This window comes from Nothobranchius furzeri, chromosome 2 (genome assembly GCF_043380555.1).
Source record: "Nothobranchius furzeri strain GRZ-AD chromosome 2, NfurGRZ-RIMD1, whole genome shotgun sequence".
Taxonomy (NCBI): Eukaryota; Metazoa; Chordata; class Actinopteri; order Cyprinodontiformes; family Nothobranchiidae; genus Nothobranchius; species Nothobranchius furzeri.
The window spans coordinates 42,709,760-42,728,783 of NC_091742.1; the positions used below are offsets into that span (position 1 = coordinate 42,709,760).

General features: G+C 41.9%; 1 protein-coding gene across 2 annotated transcripts in view; it reads right to left on the reverse strand.

The window, feature by feature from the left end:
• Positions 1-249: 249 nt before the first annotated feature.
• dctn4 (dynactin 4) overlaps positions 250-19,024 on the reverse strand; it is a 62,221-nt gene continuing 43,446 nt past the window's right edge. For both annotated transcript variants that reach the window (XM_054733697.2, XM_054733698.2), the window contains 4 exons: positions 18,885-18,939; positions 3,588-3,695; positions 806-903; positions 250-724 (listed from right to left, as the gene is read on the reverse strand). In XM_054733697.2, coding sequence (XP_054589672.2) covers positions 505-724; positions 806-903; positions 3,588-3,695; positions 18,885-18,939 — 481 coding nt within the window. In that variant the 3' untranslated portion in view covers positions 250-504. The remainder of the gene's footprint in view (positions 725-805; positions 904-3,587; positions 3,696-18,884; positions 18,940-19,024) is intronic.

A 19,024-nucleotide genomic window follows, 5' to 3' on the forward strand; every position in this document is an offset into this window, starting at 1 on the left:
AAATCAGAGGTAAAGTTGTCCACGAGCCTGATCTCTCATCATCGATGCAGACAGGAATACAGAGGTGCGGTGCACTGGAGGACCTGTCCGATCACTTCTACAGTGAATAATTACGTGTTCAAAACGTTGGTAGTTGATATGAACATCCATCATAGCAGCTCTATTTTTAATACAGTAAACATGAACAAGCCACCATCAAATACATTAAAGGACAAGAATGCTTTAACAAAATACTGCAAACAGCAAATATTAGATGGTATAACGTTTATTCAAAGTAACACCTACGTTACATCATTCAGCAGCACTTAAACAGTTTGTAATAATAAACTGAGCAATGAAAGATGGCTCATCATACTACCTGCATTTTTCCAAGATGTTCCTGCTGTTTAAGCTAAAATGAGGGGAGAAAACCTGGTCTGCAACTAAAGCTGTTCCTACACAATGATAGGCTGAATCAGTTATAAGTTAAGCATACTGAAACTAGATGAAAGGTCTAAACAGAGCTCAAGCGGCGAGTGGTCCTAGCCTCAGCTCTACATGATGAGAGAGCCAAGTGGCCTCAGGAGCGCCATCGCTACCCTCCTCGCTCAGCCGCATGGGAACGGCAAAGTTGTGGAAATCGTGTCGGATCTTAAATGAAACAGTGACATCTGCATCCTTTTCATCCTGGGGAATCACTTTGATGAACAAACCAATCTTGTTTGATTTCCTGAAGGCAACAACGCTGTGGAAAATACAGGAAGATAAAGCTGGGTGCTTGCTCTCGCTCGTCAGGGTGTGTGTTTGAAGATGAGTGTTTACTCACTCTGGATCGTCCTGGAAGTCCAGAGGTTCAGCCAGTTCATCGTACTCTGCTGCAGCATCTTTTCCTGCCAGGACCAGTTCCTTACTAGGTAACAAAACCTAAAGCACATTGACCAAATTAAGCTGTTAAAGAATCGAGTGATGAGGTAAAAAAACGACAGTTAAAGATAAGAAGGTGGGCTGCATGAGTGGCAGTAGAGGCCCACCGATATACTTATTGTTCTCTAGATCTGTTAAATCACTTCATTCATTAAAATCTGACTTATTTTTATCGTATTTGTCTCAGAGAAAATGATCTCAGAGATCATGAAACAAGCTGAGGGTGTCGCAACTTTTTTTCTGCAAGTTCCGATGGGTAAGCCATCTTCCTACATTTCTCCTTTGGCAGCTGTGGGAATCCAACATATTCCCAAACAGAAGACTTTAATGGCTTCCCAGGTTGTCGACACTGGTTCAGCTTCTGCTGAGTGCATCCGTTTCACTGTTGCTTTGGTCCATGTGGGTCACGCTTTTGTCTTTTTTTATTTGAAGTCTTTAGTGTGGGACAGCTGCAGCATTTCCACTGTGGTTACGAGTCAAAACGGTTAGTCCCTGCAACCCCTAACGGCACTTTGTGTTTGCAGATCTGTTGCAATTTCAATTTTGCGAATATTGCTGTAGTTCACTCACGCGATGTCTGCAGCCACGCGCAACTCAAATGGGGGCAAGTGTTTTGCCTCGGCAACAAAACCGATACAACACAGTGCGATGGATGAAAACGATTTTACTAAGGCTTTAAATGAGCCATCACAGACACAATATCATGAAATAAATTATACATCTTCTTTTAGGTTGTGACCCATATGGTTTTAAAAATCTGACTTTACATACACTGTGGAGGATTTACCCGTAGCGTTGTCAGTCACTGTGGGCGAGTAGTAAACAAAGCAGCATGGCAGAGAGGAAGCATTCTAGAGCTTGGGTCCACTTCACTAACTGGGATGGGTAACTGGGTGATGATGAAACCAGCAACAACGATCTAAATGAGGCATCATCATCATAAACTGCTCAGGTAGGTAAATAAAATGTTCAAGATAACGTCAGCTTTATATGTTAGCTTCCATTCAGCTAATGGTGTGTTCACTTTCTCCTTGGAATGCCGAAAATCTGACTAGAAGAATGCAAACATGCTCTAAAGTTTGGCTTCACTTCACTAAATGCGATGGACTATTGGGTGATGACGAAACCAGCGACAATGATCTGAGTGTGAGACATCTTAATCTGCTCCAGCAGTAAAATAAACTGTTTGGATAACATTAGCTTGATAGTTTTGTTTGCATAGCTAATGGTGCATTCACCTTCTTCTCGAAAATTCCAACTTCCTAGTAGGAAAAATGAAAAGTTTGAAAATGGACGGCAAAAGGAATAAAGATACACAGTAAATTTTGTTCACAGCAAAGATGGTTGCTTCAGTGTAATTTTCAGGTATAAAACTACAAGGAACCACCATAGCACAGTTTGTCTGGAGGGGAAAGGAGAGGAAAGGTGGTACCAGCTGGGTTTAGTTTGTGAACCACCACAATAATAAACTACAAACTTTGCTTTAGTTTCATTTGTAGTTTATAATACATGGTCTCCTCATCATAGTTATTCCAGAGGGCATACAAGTGGATTAGGAGTGCATGGAGCTGGGTTTGTTTTAGCATCATTTAGAAACAGCTGTTAAATCTTTTCATATTGAATTTTGTACAACATCGCGATGAGAAAATACAAACAGTTGTATGTTATTTATCATGATATTTATCAAATTTGGTTATATATTGAGAAAATAATATATATTTAATTAAAAAAGCAATTTAAATAACTATTAATCAATCAAAAGTATCGAAAATTGGTACTGTTAAGTACTGGTACCGATTCGTAGGTACTGGGAATTGGTACGGTATCGAATCAAATGTCAAAGGTACCCATCCCTAGAATGTGCTAGGATCTACTTGCAACTAACTTTTTATGCCTTTTTTAATCCAAATTTCTGGTACGTTTGTCTGATTTCAATAAGGTATAAATGCAACGTTACAACGCCAAGCTAACTGCTAAAAACATTAGCACTCTGAAAGCAGGGTCTGCAGTGAGAACACGTGATTATAAAACTGTTAAACTGTCGTTTTTCTGGCTGTTTCAAAGCAACCGTTTAATAAAACACTCAATAATATCGTACCTGTTAGAAAGTGATTGCTGTAAACTCCAGCATTGTCCATTTCAGCTGTTTTAAGCTGTAGATTACTGATTTATTTCTGCCATCTGCTTTCATTATGTTTTTTTTAAATCAAGTCCTTTGTGACGCACTACATTCGGGACTTGAACAGAATGTTTGTCTTTGTCCCGATTAGAGTGACTGAGTGATAACCATAGACAGCAGAGAATTTTGGCATTTTAACATCCAGTCACCAATGTGAATAGCGTTCTGTGCTGCCCCGGCTAGTTCCGGACCCCATCTGCATTTGGTGACGTAGACGCTACGTCATGTGAAACCCAGCAATTGACAAGTTTTAAATATATGGTACAGCCCTTTTTTAATTGTATTTATATATATTTTTTTCATTTTAATTCAATGCGTTGTGACTTTAGCTGTGAGACAATGCCATCAGACAATGTAGTATCAGCCTTTCTTTATCTTTCAAAATAAAATAATGTTAAATTGCCTGATGTAGACTTTGGATTTTTTATTATTTTACTTCTAAGGAAAACTTTTCCAACAGGTCCTCTCATCCAATAAAAAACATCAATAAATGTAAACAATGAACCTTGGCAGTGCTATTGATGTCATCGGGATCTCCTTCTTCACAAGGAGCCAGTGTGAGGTGGGTGATGTTCTCCACTGGATTAGTCACGGTTAGCAACACCTGACTCTCCTATAAAAAACAAACAGAAAACTCATTAAAAGCATACCAGATTCCTCTTTTTTTATTATATGGCTTGTCAAGGCAGAACAATAAAACTGATTTAACTTTTGCTTGTACACTTTTTGTTGACCGAGTTGACTTTTTAGAGTTTATCTTGTTTCTTAATCAAGATAAGGACTTCAAATAAATAAGACTTGAAACCAGGGCTAGGTGATAGAACAATACCATTTTACATTTAGAAATAACGTTCTCAGACATTTGAGAACGGGTTGACAGAACCTCGATATAAAGAAAAGATGAACAGCCAATCATCCGTGGTGGAATTGAGCCACACGGCAGCCAAACAGACATGCTGCTAACAGCTCATGTTTGCGTAGCCTTAGCCCTCTGCTAAAATTAACAAGTTACAAGGCTGGTAAAAATAGGAAAAAACAAAAGCCCCAACTGGGAAAAAAGACCGACAAGAGAAAATTACATTTTTCAAAATAAGGGACCAAACTGTTCAGTCACTTGTACGTAGTTTGGATTACCCACTTTGTTAGAACCTCTAGCGGCACAGATAAAGCTACAGCAGGTTATAAGTAAGTCAGGGGAAACCACTGATCTGTTGGGAGTTCCTGAAACAGAAACAACTGCTGGAGCAGTAGGATGTAGACCTTCATAATCCCAGATGAGAGAGCTTGAAGAGATATACTGCAAGCACCATTGTTACGACCAAGGGTCATATGCGTAGCCTTAGCCCTCTGCTAAAATTAACAAGTTACAAGGCTGGTAAAAATAGGAAAAAACAAAAGCCCCAACTGGGAAAAAAGACCGACAAGAGAAAATTACATTTTTCAAAATAAGGGACCAAACTGTTCAGTCACTTGTACGTAGTTTGGATTACCCACTTTGTTAGAACCTCTAGCGGCACAGATAAAGCTACAGCAGGTTATAAGTAAGTCAGGGGAAACCACTGATCTGTTGGGAGTTCCTGAAACAGAAACAACTGCTGGAGCAGTAGTAAGTCAGGGGAAACCACTAATCTGTTGGGAGTTCCTGAAACAGAAACAACTGCTGGAGCAGTAGGATGTAGACCTTCATAATCCCAGATGAGAGAGCTTGAAGAGATATACTGCAAGCACCATTGTTACGACCAAGGGTCATATGTGTTTTGTTTTGGGTCCTGCTGCTTTGTGTTCTGTTCCTAAATGTTCATTTTACTGCAGTTGCCCTTCTGTCATCAGTGAACCAGTGGCCCGGAAAGCATCCTGATTGGATAATTGATGGGAGCAGACCTAAGAGGGATGTCAACACCACCTGCAGCGGATCCCCATTCTTTACTCATTCCAACCTCCCACCACCCAATTAGTACGTCCTGTACTGAGTGCTTTGTGCTTTTTTTTTTACGCCAGATGATAACCTACTCATTGTAGCCAGCAGAGAGCCTGTGTGTTGTACTCTGAGTGTGATGTGATCTTAGCATGCAGCGAGACAGAAAGTCACTAAAGTGCGTCAACACTAGGGCTGCACGATATTGGGAAAACCTGCGATATTCGATAACAGTGCTTAATATTGCGATATCGATATTACTCACGATAAATGAACAAATACTAAAGTATGCAGTGTTGATGTCATCTGGCGTGTGACGTCTGCTCTGGGTTCAAAGCAAACAAAAACTAATGCATGAATTCCATTACAACATAACATTTTTATTGCAAAAATATGCAGCTGCACCTGCTACTGTAGTAGCAGCTGCGCCTGCTACCGTATTAGCAGCTGCACCTGCTACCGTATTAGCAGCTGCACCTGCTACCGTATTAGCAGCTGCACCTGCTACTGTATTAGCAGCAAAACAACAAACTGCATGCATGCAGTTTCTCAGTGACTTTAAAACATCACCTCCACCATAAAACTTTTTCTGATGCTCCAAATACAGAAAAACATCCCTTACCAGGGTTTTTATAATAAATAAAAAAATCAGAAAATAAGTTTAAATGTTAAATAATAGTTAACATCACTTAAATGCAACAGCAAATTCTCTCATTGCTACTGAGCATTTTCTCCACTTATGTGGTTATGATATAAGGCTGTTGCTGCTATTAGGAAGTGAACTGTGCTGGGCCAAACTAGGAGAATATTAAGATTTTCTGAGGGAAAGAGAAAAACAATTGTCTACCTTTCAGAAGAGGAACTGGCAAAAAACTACATGGAAAATACGTGAAAACGTTTGTTTTTAACCCCAAATGGAACAAGTTTACCTAGATCTTAAAAAGCAGCTCAGATGATGAAACTGCAACTATGATTCTGATAACAAGCTAACAAATGGAACTAGCTCCTCTAAGATAAGCGGCTAGCAGAGCTTCTGACTGACAGTTTATGTGCAGCAGCAAATCAACTATCCTGATTAACAAGGTTATAAAAGCTCATAAATGAAAAATCACTTTGATGTGTGGGGGAACTTTTCCAGGCCCTCTTTAGCAGGGTGGGACTGGGAGGAGAGTGCTGCAGCCTTTTAGCTGGAAGCTAACCGGAGCCTGGGGCTAACACTAGCGACATGAAGGTGGGTTGGTTCACTGGCACGTGTCGGAGTCGGCCCGGTAAAAATGATTAACGACACCGAGCGGAGTCACGTTCACGTTTGAAAGCAGCGCTGAATCCAGAAACCTCAGCACAAAGTGCGTTCGTTGCTCTGAGCCAGCATGACGAACAAGGGAACAGCGCCGCTAACTCTGTTCGGGTGTTGCTTTCCATCCTAAGGGTCTACGTAGGGGGCGGGCGTATTACGTGAACGGACCCATCTGATTGGCCGCATATCAGAAGGGCTACATTTGATTGGTCAAATAATACTTCTGCGTAAAAAACAGAGCTGGTTTACAAAAAGTTGATGTATGACACGGATGGAAATGTTGAACCAAACATTTATCGCTGTTCTTGCCGTGTTTTGCGATGGGCCTATCGCACGCCCTGTTATCGCGATGACAATAATTTTTCAATATATTGTGCAGTAGGAGTTGCATGACTTAATTTTTTTAAAAGTCAACAGTCAAGTAATGAAAATCGAGTCGACTTCGACTAGTCGTTGACGACGCCATACACCTGAAGCGGGGGGGGGGGGGGGGGGGGTCGGTAGGTTCGCTGGTTTTTGACAATTAAAATTGCGCCTACATTTTCTAAGTTAACACATTTCTTTTAACAACGGTAGTTTCTGCTTCAGCCCTCTCCCCCCTCCCCCTGCGCAGCAGCCGCACACTCACTGATGCGCCTGCAGCCTCTCGGGGTTCCTGCTGCTCTAAACATTAAAATAATTATTTCATTTTCTGTTCCTCACTTCTGATTACCTTCAATGGTGTCTGCTTGTTGCAACCACCAGGTACAAAAACTAACTTGTTTTTATTTGACTATTTTTCTGTCCTGTCTGTTTATTATCTTCCTGCATCTCCTCTCAGTCCTAAAGAGAAACTGTTACCTGGGTTCATATATATTCACCTCATGAGTTACCTTTGAACTGCAGTTCTAAAAGATCTACCGACCGCAAAAACAGCGGAGTGCCGCTGCTCGCCGGCCAACTACAACGGGACCGTTTTTGCTGCGGAGTTCGTGCCGGAGCGGAGATAGTGGAATTTTGGGGGTGCGTCACCGGAGGACAAAACAGGTGATGAGCCTCGCTCTGCAGCAGCGAAACGCATCAGGCACAAATAACAGACGGAAAACATGAAAGGAAATGAGCCGACATGAACGATCGCATATTTAATTTGTTTTTGAGGTGGTGACACCTGATTTGGCGGTGCTCAGGACGCAGATGTCTGGAGCAGCGCGTCAACGATCAGAGCTTTGCATGCACACTGGTTAAGATTAGGTTGGGGGTGAGGGGAAGGTAAAATTGCAAGAGGGAAGAGGTCACAATTTGGTTAAATGTCCGTTTTACCGCCGGTGTCAGTACCGACGCTCTGGCACAGCGCGTCGCCTCCGCCTCCCGATGCAGGGGCTCATCACCTGCTGGAGGACTGCATCTTGTCAGTCATTATCACGTGACAGCGACTAGTCAATGACAGGCATAAAAAGTCACTACAGAGCCGTGAAGTCGACTAGTTCATACAACCCCTATTGTGCAGCCCTGGTCAACACAGTGGATTTAATACAAGTTTTAAAGAACAATCTGAGTGAAGTGAGGTTAGTTTTTTGTCTCACTGCAGATATCAAAACTAACTCTGCATCAGTCAGACTCAGTTAAACTCACTGACACTCGTCTGTATGAGCATGACTGTCAGAAATCTGATAAAGTCACCTGTAAAATAATTAAAACAAAAATAAAAATGCTCCTTTTGTTTCTTAGAGTCCATATCCAGACTACTGGAGCCACGTTTCACTGACACACGTCCGAATAAAGCCCTGATGAGCTCAGCTGGGACAAACTCTGGTCTGATGTTTAGGTAAATGAAAATGTGCTTCTCCAAGACCGTGAAATGTTAGTAAAGAATAATTTAGCCAGCTTGCTAATGTTACTTTTATTCTCCTCAAAGGAAGATGGAACGCTCAGATGTTGGAGCTTCACGTCACCTACTGAGAGTCCCAACAATAAAGAGACGGCGTCTGGACCAGACCAGAGTGAGTGATGACACTTTAGCCCTACCCCTCAGACTCTAGGAAAGACCAACATCCCACCAACCCTCTGGTATTCAGTATTCAGACAACAAAGGTGCCTGCCAACATCTCCCACTTTGATCCAGGACCAGTTTGAAGCTCACATACAGCCCCTCCCTCATCATCAGTAAACATCACGCCGTATCATGAGGACGACAGAAGACGGCAGGATGACGAACTCTGATACCACCAGCACTGGGACATAAAGCACCTGTGTGCACAACGCCTGTTTAACTACTAAAGCCTGTTTATTATACTGCTCTACTTATTTGCTGTGAGGTCAATACTTTGTAAATTTGTATATTAATGTAAACAATAAAAAAATCACTGATTGTATGTTTTCTCTTAGATGTAATGGTCCAAACTCAGCCTCGTAAACATTTATTACATCCTGTAGGTAAATACACACAACAGGCTCAGATCCAGGATGACCCAGCAGGCTTTTCCTCCATTCTGGCTTTCATTTAGAATGCAGGTAAAATTTAACTATTTGTAAACAAAGCAGACTAATCTTGGGAATTTCTCTGCAGCACTTATTTCAACCTCTGTGTGCACATTACAGACAATTACCATGGTTACAGCTAAACACACATTAAATAAAAGGTCGATGTTGTGCTCTCCCTAGACGCTGAGAAGGAGTTTAAAGGGATACTATGCAACTCTGCCTTAAAACTTTTTAATTTTTTAAATAATTTTCTTGAGCCTGTGTGTGCTAAAATGACCCTTTACAGGGCCACCCAGGGCCACCAAGCCCCCATCCCCCCCATTTTTTCTAAGTCTTTGGTTTGACCCGACCAGGAATTGAACCCTAATCTCCCAGTCTCAGGGTGGACACTCTACCACTAGGCCATTGAGCTGGTTGATACAAACGGACACTTGAGGGTCCAGGCAGTGAGGCAGAAGCCAGAAAGCTCAGGAACCAAGGGATTACGTAGGCTGCTGCACGGTGCTTTTCCCCACACGGTGAACAAAGTTAATGGTATATTTCTGCAAGTCTCCACACCCTGACGGTCATTGGATCAGACAAATGCCAGGGCTGGATTTTCATCCCAGTACAGCCCTGCTCCACCCCCTAGGCAATCGCCGGCCATCAGCGCGATGCTGGCCCAAGCACTTGGAACCTCGAGGAAGCAGGGAACATAGGGGGAAAATACTGAACCATGCTGTTGTAAAAGGTGGCCAGACCAACCTTAGTCGTGCTTAGTGCTGTTAGAAAAGGTTGATGCTACATTTGCCTCCTTCGAGCAACTGGTGGACTAATTTCATATCCAGAACTGCGAGTTCTTTGTGTACTTACAACTGAGACACTTTGTCGGGTCTAACTGAATAATTTCCCGCGTGCCCTTCTCGGATTCTTCTTTATTAGGTCTTGGACTGGTCTGGAACTGGTCCATAAATCCTCCATTTGTGTCAGATGAAATATTCAGTTTAAAATTGTGCACAGTTTCCACTGGTCTAAAGACAATCGTCTAAAATTAAGTCAGAATTAGATCCAAGTTTTCAACATTGCAGACAGTCACCTGCCACACTTCTTCACATGTTCTGTAGTCGAACTGGTTCTATTCGAACTATGTTCCTACCACACTGATAATGAGGTAGGAACCTGAGTCGAGTGAAAGCAGTTTTCTGATAATATCACCACAATGCACGTGTAACATCAAACAGTCCAGTCTATACCAAATACGCTGTGCAGCAGTGTTGCTGTTGTCCATTCTAATGGCCATTATGTACATGCACCATCTGCTTCACTTCCACCAGTGTTTGTTGACCATTTTTGTTGCTCTAAGTCAACCAAGGGCTGTACAGGGCGACATGTTGGCAAAGAAAAATGAATTCCGAGTTCCGTTGCTCATCCGTGACAGTGTGTGTGTATATGAAGCGGACGGTCCTTTCCGTTGCTCGTCCGTGACAGCGGGGGGTGGGGGATGGTGCATGCACGTGCACATGATCCGCTGCTATTTCTCACCAGTATCAGCTGATGGAGGGCCCTACTTTTGTTTCACTGCCGTGCGCCATTCATGTCAGCGGACACGGTAGGGTCGGGGACGGCGGGGCATGACGCTTAGCCTGGCGGGCTACCAGGCTTATTAAGCGCTGGGGGAAACCCTGTCTGTCCAATAAAATATTTTTAGACTAGGGTTGTCACGATACTAAAATTTCACACTCAATTCGATACTGGAAAAAAAACTCGATACTCAATTTCGATACTATTTCAAAACACCAATTTATTGAACAAGTTTATTCAAAAAAATAACATTCCTCAATTCATATTGCAAAAATTAAATGTTAAGAATTAAGTGTGTAAAGTGCTTAAACCTTTCAAGTATCAGCATTTTTTAAAACGTGCATACAAATACTGGCGAAAGTGAACACTTTAAATCAGTGGTCGGCAATCCTGGGCACTCGTGCCACTGTTGGCACGCAAAGGGTTAACTGATGGCACAGAGCATTAATCTGAGAAGATGTGTTGAAAAATAAGTGTTGTAACGGACTGACTTTTCTGTTAATTGTTTTTGTTTTCTTGGTTGGACACTAAACGCGTTAAAAAGTTGAAATGTGATCTCTCAGCCTTCCCGCCTGGCGAAGCGCTCTGTCGGCTGGTTGCCTTGGCAACGCATGTGCTTGTGTGTCGGAACAAAGACGTGGCACAGCATAAGAGGAGGTTCGGGTGGATATTTTTAGTTTTTGTCTTGTTGTTCGGGGATTATCTCAGTTGTTGATGCAGTCACTGTGATATTTGGAAGTTAAAAATAAACGGAAAGACGGAAATAACTGCGTTATTATTAGTAATAAAACGCCACACCCACGCGATGGCCCGCCGGTCCAAATCCCAAATTAGAGCGAAAAGACAACATCCAGGCCGCTTCTTGATGACGGTAATCTACCTGCCGGTACAGTGAGGAGGATGTTTCTAGCTAGTTAGCCCTGTAAAAAATGGCATCTAAGTGAGCAAAAAAAGATAATTCCAGGTCTTTTATGACAACTTGGACAGAAGACTGGGGTTTTGTGCAGCAAAGAGATCGTGCTGTGTGTGCTTTTTGCCTCGAGAGTGTTGTTTGCCGTACCTCCAGTGTTAAGCGGCATTTTGAGACGAAACATCAAAAAGATTTCAAGGACGAGGAAGAGAAGGCTGAATCAATTGCACGTGCTGTGTCAAGATATGAGAAGCAAGCAAGTACTCTGAAAGTTTTTACAACTACTAAACATCATGGAACTGAAGCAAGTTTTCGTATCGCACACTGTATTGCTAAACATGGAAAGCCATTTACTGATGGTAACTTTATTAAAGAGGCATTTCTCTGTACCTCAGACGTGTTATTTGATGGGCTTCCAAACAAAGATACTATTAAAGCAAGGATTCAAGACATACCTGCATCAGCCAGAACTATGGAAAGACGCATCCAGGAAATGGGTGACAATGTCAGAGCCCAACAAACAGCTGGTTTGAAAGAAGCCCAGGTGTTTAGTGTGGCTTTGGATAAAAGCATTGATATCAATGATGTGCCACGTTTGGCTGTAATAGTAAGATGCTGTGATGTGACAGTACAAGAGGAACTGTTCTGCCTTACCCCGATGCCTGAAACAACACGAGGTGAGGATATTGCCAACATTTTTATGGAGCGTTTTGAGGAACGAGGCATTGACATTGCAAAGATTTTTGCTGTGACAACTGATGGTGCACCAGCTATGGTTGGGAAACACAGGGGGGCTGTTACTTTAATTGAGGAACAAATAGGCCATCCCATCATGAAACTGCATTGTATAATACACCAAGAAAACCTCTGCGCCAAGATGTCAAATTCAGATCTTAATGATGTCATGGCCACAGTAGCAAAAATTGTGAACTTCATAGTTAAGCGATCTGCTTTGACTCACCGCCAATTCCAGTCTCTGCTCGAGGAGATGGAAAGCTCATGCAAAGACATCCCACTCCACTGTGCTGTTAGATGGCTTAGCTGTGGAAAGGTTCTGGAACGATTTGTGGATTGTTTTGATGTGGTAAAAACATTTCTGAATGAAAAGGGGCAACGATATCCTGAACTTGAAGATGAGAGGTGGGTTGAAACACTTTTTTTCCTCGCAGATATAACTGGACACCTGAACGAGCTTAATCTCAAACTGCAGGGAGCAGGTCAAACTGTTTTGGACATGCGTGATACTTGGGAAGCTTTTGTTGGAAAGCTGGAAGTTTTTTAAAGGATGTTGAGACTTCCACATTCCGCCACTTCAAACACCTCAGGGAGCTGTCTGCTCAGTGCAGCATCAGCACCACAGCAATTCATGAATGCATCCGAAGACTCCAGACACAATTCGCAACGCGTTTTCAGGACTTTCAGTTGTATGGACCAATGTTTTATTTTCTGATCAGACCAGAGAGCTTTGGTAATTAGCTGGATTTGTCTCTCTTTAACTTTCTGGATACAGACGACATGGAAATGCAGCTGATTGAACTGAAAAGCTCAACTCTGTGGGGGACAAAGTTTGCAGAACAACGGCAGCAGCTGGAATCCACAGCTGTGCATGATCATGGAGCTTGCATTTTCAGTTGCTGGACATCACTACCAGACAGGTTTAACTGTCTCAAGAACATTGCACAGGCTTTATTGACAGTATTTGGTTCTACATATCTGTGTGAGCAGATTTTCTCTCACATGAAGTGTGTCCTCAGTGCCTCCCGTCTAACTGCTGGACATTCAGAGACCTGTGTGCTCCTGAAAGTTACTAAGTGTGAACCCCAGATAACTGAACTAGCAATTGCAAAGCAGGGGCAGAAATCTCATTAGCATGTTTATCCTTGCAATAACACATCTTGGCCAAGTTTAGTTTATTCTTATCTTTGTTGTGACACCTTAAATATAGTATTTTCTGTGGTGTATGTCTTTTGATGTTCTTGTTATGAACAGGGTTTTTTAAAATACCTGATCTACCCTTTGCCAACACCGGTCAACAAATATAGTTCTATGAAGTTCAGTTTTAGGATGAAGTGGAAAAGAGATGTTATGCTGCCCAATACTGGATCTAACTGTAAAATTTCACAGTATATAATGTGTAACTTGTTATGCAGTGTTATTAAATGTATGCTTTATGCAACAGTTGAAATGGCACACTGACTTCTAATGAAAGTTTAAATGGCACTCATCACCAGAAAGGTTGCAGACCCCTGCTTTAAATCATGAATTGTCTCACTATATATACACTATTTGCAGAGTGATGTTTTGCTGCTTAAACTCTGTTTAAGGTGCATTTTTGTCATAAGATGTAATGCCATATGTTTTGTTCTGTACTTTTGAACAACTCTGTTGGTCAATAAAGGGAGAAAACGAATTTCTCCACAGAAGGACAAAGGTAATCTTAATAAAAACAGATTGGCGCACGGCAGTGACGTCATTAAAAGCGCTGTTAGATTAGCCGCAGCTAGTCTGTTTACGTCTAGAAATCCCAGACCCGCTCCAAACGAACAGGGGAATCACGTTAATGATTCCTAACAAAACCTTTCGACACCGAGATGTTTTGGTGCAGATAATGTCTTGTTTCGAGGCTGCACCTTGGGTGCCCGTCCGCACCCGTTATATGGATATACGCTGATGGCAATTCGCCGATGGATCTAAATACCCCAGGGAATCCAAGTAGCACCAAAGTTGCCAGCGTGAGTAAACAAACGTACTGCATGCTAGAAATTAAGTCCGGGTTGCAATAAACGGGAGTTTTCCTTTAAGCATATAAGCGTGAATATACAACTACGTGTCGGACTTGGTATGCTAATGAAGTTGGGCTGTGAAGCGCCTCCCAAATTCGCTGTTGCCATTGTTAACAAAACTTGGATCGGAGACAACTCGCGTGGGAAATTGCAATGTAGCCATGCGGCGTCTTCTTCTGTTTGTCTGGGAGGCGGAGGCTGCTTTACGGCATCTGGCTGTCGTGCGTGTCGGTGTACTTGAAGAAGGCTGTGTATAATAATCCATAATATCGATACCACAGGGATGGAATATCTAATTTAGATACCACTTTTAGTATCGATTTATATCTAGGTATCGATTTTTTGACAACACTATTTTAGACATAACAGTCACGCGGCATATTTTCAAGTTACTGGTTTTTTTTTTACTTCACCCAAGAAGAAATCAACCACCGATGATGAAAAATGTAATGTCATGATTCAGAGCTGCTGTTTTTCTTGTCTGTCAAACAAATCTGAAGATATTTCTTGTTATTGTGTTTGTCGGCGTGTTTAAGTAATATACAGGTGCTGGCCAGTAAATTAGAATATCATCAAAAGGTTGAAAATATTTCAGTAATTCCATTCAAAACGTGAAACTTGTACATTATATTCATGCAATGCACACAGACCAATGTATTTCCGATGTTTATTACATTTAAATTTGATATTTATAGGTGACAACCAATGAAAACATCAAATCTGGAATCTCAGAAAATTAGAATATTCTAAAGGCCAATGAAAAAATGTTTGTTTCTCTAATGTTGGCCAACTGAAAAGAATGAACATGAAAAGAATGTGCATGTATAGCACTCAATACTTAGTCGGGGCTCCTTTTGCCTCAATAACTGCAGTAATGCGGCGTGGCATGGACTCGATCAGTCTGTGGCACTGCTCAGGTGTTATGAGAGCCCAGGTTGCTCTGATAGTCGTCTTCAGCTCCTCTGCATTGTTGGGTCTAGCGTATTGCATCCTCCGCTTCACAATACCCCATAGATTTTCTATGGGGTTAAGGTCAGGCGAGTTTGCTGGCCAATCAAGGACAGGGATACCATGGTCCTTGAACCAGGTGCTGGTGGTTTTGGCACTGTGTGCAGGTGCCAAGTCCTGTTGAAAGGTGAAGTCTGCATCCCCATAAAGTTGGTCAGCAGCAGGAAGCATGAAGTGCTCTAAAACTTCCTGGTAGACGGCTGCATTGACCCTGGACCTCAGGAAACAGAGTGGGCCAACACCGGCAGATGACATGGCACCCCACACCATCACTGACGGTGGAAACTTTACACTGGACCTCATGCAACGTGGATTCTGTGCTTCTCCGCTCTTCCTCCAGACTCTGGGTCCTTGATTTCCAAAGGAAATGCAGAACTTGCTTTCATCAGAAAACATAACTTTGGACCACTCAGCATCAGTCCAGTCCTTTTTGTCCTTGGCCCAGGCGAGACGCTTCTTGCGCTGTTTCTTGTTCAAGAGTGGCTTGACACACGGAATGCGACACCTGAATCCCATGTCTTTCATGAGTCTCCTCGTGGTGGTTCTTGAAGCGCTGACTCCAGCTGCAGTCCACTCTTTGTGGATCTCCCCCACATTTTTGAATGGGTTTGTCGTCACAATTCTCTGCAGGGTGCGGTTATCCCTAGAGCTTGTACACCTTTTTCTACCACATTTTTTCCGTCCCTTCGCCTGTCTGTTAATGTGCTTGGACACAGAGCTCTGCGAACAGCCAGCTTCTTTAGCAATCACCTTTTGTGTCTTGCCCTCCTTGTGCAAGGTGTCAATGATTGTCTTTTGGACAGCTGTTAAGTCAGAAGTCTTCCCCATGATTGTGGTGCCTTCAAAACAAGACTGAGGGACCTTTTAAAGGCCTTTGCAGGTGTTTTGAGTAAATCAGCTGATTAGAGTGGCAGCAGGTGTCTTCTATATTCAGCCTTTTCAGAATATTCTAATTTTTTGAGATACCAAATTTGGAGTTTTCATTAGTTGTCACTTATGAATATCAAATCTAAATGTAATGAACATTGGAAATACATTGGTCTGTGTGCATTGCATGAATATAATGTACAAGTTTCACGTTTTGAATGGAATTACTGAAATATTTTCAACCTTTTGATGATATTCTAATTTACTGGCCAGCACCTGTAAGAACTGCTTTTGGTCTTAAAGCTCAATTCAGATGTTTTGAGTAAATCGTATTTTTTTGTGTGGCTGTTCACATTATGACAGTGTTAACGCTTCACAGCCCCGAAGCGCATGCGCAGAAGACAAGAAGTCACACTCAGTGGAGTAAGAACCAGGAGGGGCAGAGATGTGAAAGCCTTTAATTCTCCCATATTGGGCTGGAAACTGTTTTAAAAACTGTTAACTATTTTACTCCTTATTTCTGTCGGCCTCCTAAATTTTTTTTTCACCGAAAAGTTGAGTTCAACTTCAGTTGAAGTTCAGTGTGAAGCAGTTCAGAGTTAAGCACATTCACGGAGAACACCCCCCCCCCCCCCTTCACGGAGATGGGAGACCGGTGAGATGCTTTGCTTCAGCAGCACCTCCTGCTCCCGTTCTCAGGATTTTTAATTCCTAAACTTAACAGGATGTCCAGACAGACTGGTAAATATTTCTGTCAGTACTTCTCAGGAATGTCAACACACAACAATCACCTCCACGGTCTCCGTGGCGCAGGAGACAGACTTAATGTGACATGACCGTTCAGACTGCAGCCGCTTTCAAAAACATCAGACATGTATCGGAACAAGTACCATATATGAAAGTGACATGGATCAGATTTTAAAAAATCTGATTTGTGCTGTTCAGATCATCGTACAAAAACAGATATGGGTCGCATGTGAAGGAAAAATAAATCGGATTGATGCCCTTTTGTCTGCAGTGTGACTGTAGCCATAGGAGAAGCGCTGACGGAGGGATTCAGGAGTCTGTCTAGGAATGAATACAAGAGAGCCTGAGAACGGGAGCGGAAGGTGCTGCTGGAATAAAGCATCTCATTCTGACAATTATCCATGAATGAACTTATTACCGGAACATTTTTAGTGGGAAAAAAAGGGAATTAAGTGTAAAATAATTTACAGTTTTTAAAACAGTTTCCCGCCCAAAATGGGAGACTTGACGGGTGTAATCCTGAGCCTGTTGATGAACTGTCAGTGAAGGCTCTCACATCACATATCCGTCTCTCCTGGTTCCCACTCCACAGTGACTTCTTTTCTTCTGTGCATGCGGGTCGCGTTGGGGCTGTGAAGCATTTCAGTCATGAAGGAACAGTCACGCAATAAATAAATAAATAAATAAAATCTGATTAACTAATAAATAAATAAAATCTGATTAACTCAAAAAATCTGAATTGAGCTTTAAAGCCTGCAGTGTGAACACCTTAGATGTGCATGTTAACGTGTAAGTCTGATTTTCTTCATCCAACCGTACGGCTTGCTTTTCTCATAGTTATATATTTTTTTAATGTTTAAATGTTTGTTCTGGTGAAGCACCTCGTGACTTATCTCGAGAGGCGCTATATAAATGATAGTTTCTTCTCAAACTGTGGATGGATAGGTAGGAAAGACTCTGAAAGCTTTCATCCTATTTTCTGTGAAGCGGTATACTTTTAAATTGGTGTATTTTACTGGTAAATAACTTTCAAAACATCTCAAATGTAAAACTAGGAAAAAACCGTGATTGTGAATTTTGCAAAAAAACTTTTTATTAAAAAGTTATATGATTTTTTCCATATCGCCCACCCCTACACCAAAGACTTATTTTCACTTTGTCAGCATCTTGCTCTTCATGAGAAAAAGTGTTGTCAACAAAACAACTATCATTTTTATTATAACCTGAAGAGGTGCTGCAGCTGAATGAGCAGAATACATGCATGAAGCAAAACACCATTTTGCTTCCATTTGTGCTGTCATGTGTTTCTTTTCTGCCTCTATAAACACTCCAAATACGACAAAAAACCCATCCATCTGTTCCTCGACAGTGTTTTGTTTTGAGGAATTAAGTGCCTAAAACAAGCGATTTCAAAAAGTCCCCGTGTTGTCACAAACAGGGAAAGTAAAATAGAACCACCTCTCACAGGCAAGAGGGAGCTGCTGCTAGAGGAACAGCAGCTCTACTCTAAGCCCCTCCTGGAGTTTCTCAGCAAATACCAGGCAATCAGGTGATGGGTGGGTGTGGCCATTTCCAGCTTGTTTTCTTATAGTGATGGAGCCCAGAATTGGCTTATTTTGGAAGGCAGTGAAGCTGTCGAGAATAAAACTGCTGAAATCACTTTATGCAAAAAGGATTTTATACAAAGAACTTTATAAACATGTTAAGTTTGGACCATAGAATTGCACTGCCTGGCCAAAAAAAGTAAGTTGCCACCTGGATTTAACAAAGTAAATAGGCACAAGCCTCCTAGTGGATGATTACTGCCTGGGCGACTATCGTTCAGCTGGCAACACCTTTTTTAACCCTAACTGGTGCAATGGGTTGCTTCTCATTTCCTAAACAACCATGCTGAAAGACGCATCTTATGGTCTTGGAAAAGATGTTGGTCTGTTTGAGAAGGGTCAAATCATTGGCATGCATCAAGCAGAGAAAACATCTAAGGATATTGCAGAAACTACTAAAATTGGGTTAAGAACTGTCCAATGCATTATTAAAAACTGTTTACCTAAAAAGTCCTAATATGTCCCCTTTAACATGGTCAAAAGCTCCAAAAAGTATATTTTGCATAGTGCAATGAAATAGTCCCTTTTCAAACCAATCGTAAAACATACATGCAGCCCGTGCAGGGAAAACGAGACGGGACTGAAATCACTCAGAAGAATGTAACAAAAACTGCATATTCCATACGCAGCAGTGCTTAAACAGACACTAACCTTCATGTATCGGAGTTTTGGAATGGACATAATTCTCACTTCAGGGATGTAATTCCTGTGGACCAAAAGGCAGACAAAGAAATGCTCAAAACACCAAATTCACCACAACATTCAGCTAAAGCCAAAGCCTCAAAATGTCT